Below are 6,000 nucleotides of genomic sequence, written 5' to 3' on the forward strand. Positions count from 1 at the left end.
TGCACCACAATGCTGTCACGCCAATATAGGCATGTCCCAAATTCATGAATCTGTATTCATTGAATTTATGAACTTAGCAACTTGTGCAGTCAAGTTCAGTTTTAATGACACCATGTATTACCAAATAGATGGTGCAACAATAGGGTCTTCTCCAGGTTCAGTACTCGCTAACATTTTCATCAGTTTCAACAGGAAAAGTGGTTTTGATGGAATGGGCCCAGTACCCTGTGCATATTTCCGATATGTAAATTACACATTCGCGATCTTTAAATCTGGAGCCGTGTTAACAATTTTATTACAAACCTTAATATACTCCATCCCACGCTCAAATTCATTTTTGAGATGGAGAAGTCTAATATGCCCCCTTTCCTCAATGTGCTAGTTGAGAAATCCATTAATTATTTCTTCACCACTGCAAACCCACCTTCAAGAGTCAATATACACATTGGGGTTCATATAGCTCCACACACTATAAGATTGGCCTCATCAGCAATCTTGTAAGTAGGGTCCTGGCAGTTTGTTCACCCGGCAAGCTTAATGGATCAAAGCTTTCCTGAGGGACAATGGCTATACTGATCAAATCATTGTTTGCTGTATGTTACGCAAACGGGCCAAAGGTTGTAACTTTCAGGCCTGAAAAGTGTACAGACTACCTCAAATTACCCTAGAAAGACAAAGTATCACAAACCATTCGAACAAGTTAAACTGTTTCACACTGTTGCTATGCAGTAGCTACACGAGTGGTATTTTGAAATGAAATGAAAATCGCTTATTGTCACAAGTAGGCTTCAAATGAAGTTACTGTGAAAAGCCCCTAGTCGCCACATTCCGGCGCCTGTTCGGGGAGGCTGTTACGGGAATTGAACAGTGCTGCTGGCCTGCCTTGGTTTGCTTTCAAAGCCAGCGATTTAGCCCTGTGCTAAACAGCCACTAACTGGATACTGCAGTCAGTCCAATAAGATGCTCGGTCTACCACACAACTGAGTAACGTTGCTTATGAATTTCAGTGCCAGTGCGATACCAGGTACGTAAACTATACATCCTAATGATTGCTTGATTGCATCAAACAGCATAGACCTTGGTTTGTTTGTAATAGGCAGAGTACAAGCCATATTCAACCAGCCTATGTTTGCAACACCTCTACTGTTGGATGGTGATGCCACGATTGAGCAGCACTTGCTGAACAATCCTAAGTGCACGACTAGCTACCCTAACAATCAATTTAAGATAAATCAAGCTTGTAACATGGTTTATTTATGCTTGTTTGAAGCGACATTCATTCATATGCAGGGACCCTTTGTTTGCAAATAAAACGAATAAGTTTAAGCCTTGCACCTTTTTTGAACAATTCAGGAGGTTGGGAGCCTATTGTATTGTGTTGCTTGCTCCATGTCTACCCCTCGCGTCAGTTGACATATCAACCAATGAGCACCCTTTCCTCCTGTAGTATAAATTGTTGTGATTGTTTGAACTTTTGCATTTGTCCCAATGGGTGCAAAATCAAAAGCTTAAGTAACAGGTCTCGCTTTTCAGTACTACGCACCAAACCTAAATCAGTCAAAGCATCTACACAGGGTGTGATCATGAAAGGTAGGAATATTGATTCTTGTATGTTGTCAAGAAAAAGGATTGTCAGTCACTGATACTCATCCCTCTAATATCACTACCTGAAATATTAGATAAATGTTTAAACTTTATTTGAAATTATAAGCAAATCATTCCATTCCACTCATATTATATGTTTGCGAAACAATTAATAATAGTATTTAATTAAAAATTCATTCAGAACATTAAATCAGGGTAACTTGGTACTGTTGAGGTTCTGTTTTTTTCATTCTTACATGGGATGTGCATATCACTGGCAAAGCCTACTGTTGCACATCCTTAATTGCCTTGAACTAAATGGCTTGCTAGGCCATTTCAAAGAACAGTTGAGATTAAACCACATTGTTATGGTTCTGAAGTCACTTGCAGGTCAAGCGTGGCAGATTTCCTTCCATAAAAAGACATTCGCGAACTGGGTGAGTTTTTACAATTAATAGTGTTGTTGCAATTGTACTGGGTAGTGTTGTTGCAATTGTATAGGGTGCTGGTAAGACCACATTTGGAGTAGTGTGTCCAGTTTTGGTACCCTTATTTGAGGAAGGATGTGGTGACATTTTAGGCGGTTCAGAGAAGGTTCACCGGATTGATTCCGGGGATCAAAGGGTTGACCTATGAGGAGAGATTAAACAGTTTGGGCTTATACTTGCTGGAGTTTAGAAGAATGAGGGGATCTGATCAAGGTATATAAAATACTAAAAGGGATTTATAAAGTAAACGTAGATGAAATGTTCCCCCTTGTGGGGCAATCTAGAATGAGAGGTCACACATATAGATTGAGAGGCGGTAGATTAGAACTGAGATGAGGAGGAACAACTTCTTGCAGAGGGTGGTGAATTTGTGGAACTCGCTGCCCCATAGTGCACTGGAATCTGAGTCATTGAATAGTTTCAAGAAGGTGATATCACCTGCCTCTCCCCCTTTTTGAATAGGGGCATCACATGAGCATGTTTCCAATCCACCGGGATCCTTCCAGAATCCAGGGAATTCTGAACTATCATAACCAATGCATCCACTATCTCTGCTGCCACCTCCCTTAATATCCAACGGTGCAGGCCATCAGATCCCAGAGACTTATTTGCCCTTAATCCCATCAGTGTATTCAATTCCGTCCCCTAGTGATGGTTATTGCACCAGGCTCCTCTGCATGCACTGTAGTTTTTTGGAAATTATTTGTTATCTTCTGAAGGCAGAGGCAGAATATTGGTTCAGTGCCTTGGCCATCTATGTGTTCCCCATTATTATCTCACCAGTATCGTCCAGAACATTACCCTGACCCCCTGGATTACTAGTCCAGTGAAAGTTGTGTAAATTAAACACGATTCCACATTCACACATTGACAGAGACACATAATATTCTCAAGACTACACATCTGGCGACTAGGGGCTTTTCACAGTAAGTTCATTGAAGCCTACTTGTGACAATAAGTGATTGTTATTATTATTATCTCTTCCAGAAGAGAGTTTAGTTTTTGGATCATTGCCAATACATCTAATTTTGTAGTCCCTGATCTGAACTAATTATTCTTGTACAGACACCAAAGTCAGATCATGAAGCTCACAAGGAAGTCGCTCTCATCAGCAACTAGCCTTTCCTTTTAAATGCTTGTTTGCCTGTAAATTTAACCTGATAAAACAGAAAAGCCATGCAGATGGACAAACATGGAAAGAAATGTAGAAAGTACCATAAAAATTATGTGCAGCCATTTCTTGCCACTGCATAAAATATACATAGTTAATATAGGTCAAAACCACTGTGTAAACACCAGAATTCTGTGCAATGGGTGTAGAACATATATCAAAATAACAAATATTATTCATGATCTTTAGTACAGATCTCTAAATGTTTATGCAGTAGTTTCACAAACCCTAATGCTGAGTGGAATGCACTCCATCTGATGACCACGACACTTGGTATGTAATTTTGTCTGCACAAGGTTTTACAGGTTGAAACTGTGCTGTGACACATTTAGCAATAGGTTAACACATTCATTTGAAATTTAACAAATATTATTTTTATTTAAAACTATTTTATATGGAAAAATGCCTTTGTTAAAATAATGAATGCATCAACACGTTTGTTATAATACAGCAGAATATAGACACTTTAAAATGTAACCAGCCTAATGAAGACTGCAAAGTGAGAAATCCTGAAGAGCAAGGTAATGTAAGGAAATAGCTGACAAGTTAATGGAAGTAATTTGCGCCAGCCTCGTATTTGAAAAGAGTTGAAATGGCAGACCTGACCTTAAAGGTTTCTCCCCCCCTCCCTCCTCTCCTTCAAGTCTACCCCTGCTTCCATGGACAGGGAAAGAAAGAAATCATAAAATGCCAGATGAGGAAACCGTATTTTCCATGAAAATTTAAAAGCATTTTTTGAAATATTGCTTAGAACTCTTTATAAATGTACTCCATCTATATGTTCATTAATATTGCAAGATAAAACAGCACTTTGCGATATAATAATTTACACAATTGATACAACAGTTTGTGCTACTAATGAAACAGCACTTTTCACAATCTTGAAGAGCAGTTTTTTATAGTCCCGTCTAAAAAGAGGTGGGCTAAATTTGGCCACTCTCTCTACAAGGACCATAAAAATTACAGTACAAGATTTAGAAACCTATTTTAAAGCATTGTACATTCATGTAACTCAAAAGGAATGTTAGTGTGACTTTTATGATATTTAACACTCCAGGAATTATAACTCCGAGAGTTAGATGTCACCAAAGTGTATATCTGTATATATGTTTTTACATTCCAACCCTCAAATTAAAACCGAATTTCCCACATTGAAAACAACCATAAAGAGAAGGAAAATATCTTTTGGTTATCAGCTCATTTTATGTGGCGTTCTGCTCCTCACCAGTACGGATTGAGAATAGTTTCACCTAAGCCCAGTTATGGTTTAAAAATATATGTTTTTAAATCCAATCGCTTCTTCCTTAACAGGGGGAAAATAATTGTTTATATGGTTTGGGTCGGCGGGTCCAAGAATTATAAGTTTAATTAATTAATTAATTAATGACCCCCCCCCTCCCATTTCCTCAACCATCCCCTGGGAAGGAAATAAATGGAAGACTGGGGGAGAGAAGAGGCTTCAAAACTTTGGGGCGAGGAGTAACAGCACTAGGCCGCTCCGCCTCACCGCTAGATTTGTTCCGGGGGGAGGGGTTTATTTAATTTCTCTTTAAATTATTTTATTCTTTTCTGATGACGTGTTTGCACTGACTGCCGGAGCTGAACTCACCTTCTCGATTCGTTTGCACGGATCTATTAATCTCCCTGTTATTACTACTGTCACCCCCTGCCAGACTGTTACATGTATAGTCGGCCTTTTGCTTTCTAAAACTCTCCACTAGCTGCGGAATGGGACTGCTCATCTCCATGGTGGCAGCGACTGCACTGCGCCTGCGCCAGTGGCCGGCCTCGGCCTGGTCCACAGACATGGCCCCGCCCATACATGGACGAGCCCCCCCCCCCCCCCCCCACAGACGTGGCCACGTCTCCACACGGAAACGTGATCACGCCCACACACTGCGACGTGGCCACGCCCACACTCGCCCACACATAGGGACTGACCTATCTCCAAAGACCAGGTTAAAGTCCAACAGGTTTGTTTCGATGTCACTAGCTTTCGGAGCGCTGCACCTTCCACAGGTTCACCTGAGGAAGGAGCAGCGCTCCGAAAGCTAGTGACATCGAAACAAACCTGTTGGACTTTAACCTGGTGTTGTAAGACTTCGTACTGTGCTCACCCCAGTCCAACGCCGGCATCTCCACATCATATCTCCAAAGAGAAAGGGCCTGCCCGAAGGTAACAGTTTGGCCCCGCCCACGGACAAAATGCTGGGTAAACGCAGCAGGTCTGACAGCATCTGTGGAGAGAGAAACGGAGTTCACGTTTTGCGTCCATATAAGACCATAATAAGAAGTCTTACAACACCAGGTTAAAGTCCAACAGGTTTGTTTCAAATCAGTAGCTTTCAGACCTCAGGTGAATGAAGAGGTAGGTTCCAGAAACGTATATACAGACAAATTCAAAGATGCAAGACGATATTTTGAATACGAGCATTTGCAGGTAATTAAGTCTTTACAGATCCAGAGAGAGGGGTAATCCCAGGTTAAAGAGGTGTGAATTGCCTCAAGCCAGGACAGTTGGTAGGATTTCACAATTGGGGATAGCACAATTACTTCACAGCTCCAGGGTCCCAGGTTCGATTCCAGCTTGGGTCAGTGTCTGTGCGGAGTCTGCACATCCTCCCCGTGTGTGCGTGGGTTTCCTCCGGGTGCTCCGGTTTCCTCCCACAGTCCAAAGATGTGCAGGTTAGGTGGATTGGCCATGATAAATTGCCCTTAGTGTCCAAAATTGCCCTTAGTGTTGGGTAGGGTTACTGG

The 6,000-nt window shown here is 41.4% G+C and overlaps 1 protein-coding gene across 3 annotated transcripts in view; it reads right to left on the bottom strand.

The window, feature by feature from the left end:
* Positions 1-5,000, bottom strand: part of LOC140409252 (zinc finger matrin-type protein 1-like) — a 163,064-nt gene extending 158,064 nt beyond the window's left edge. For all 3 annotated transcript variants that reach the window (XM_072497589.1, XM_072497588.1, XM_072497587.1), the window contains exon 1: positions 4,853-5,000. In XM_072497589.1, coding sequence (XP_072353690.1) covers positions 4,853-4,991 — 139 coding nt within the window. In that variant the 5' untranslated portion in view covers positions 4,992-5,000. The remainder of the gene's footprint in view (positions 1-4,852) is intronic.
* Positions 5,001-6,000: the final 1,000 nt, after the last annotated feature.

This window comes from Scyliorhinus torazame, chromosome 3, assembly GCF_047496885.1.
Source record: "Scyliorhinus torazame isolate Kashiwa2021f chromosome 3, sScyTor2.1, whole genome shotgun sequence".
NCBI lineage: Eukaryota > Metazoa > Chordata > Chondrichthyes > Carcharhiniformes > Scyliorhinidae > Scyliorhinus > Scyliorhinus torazame.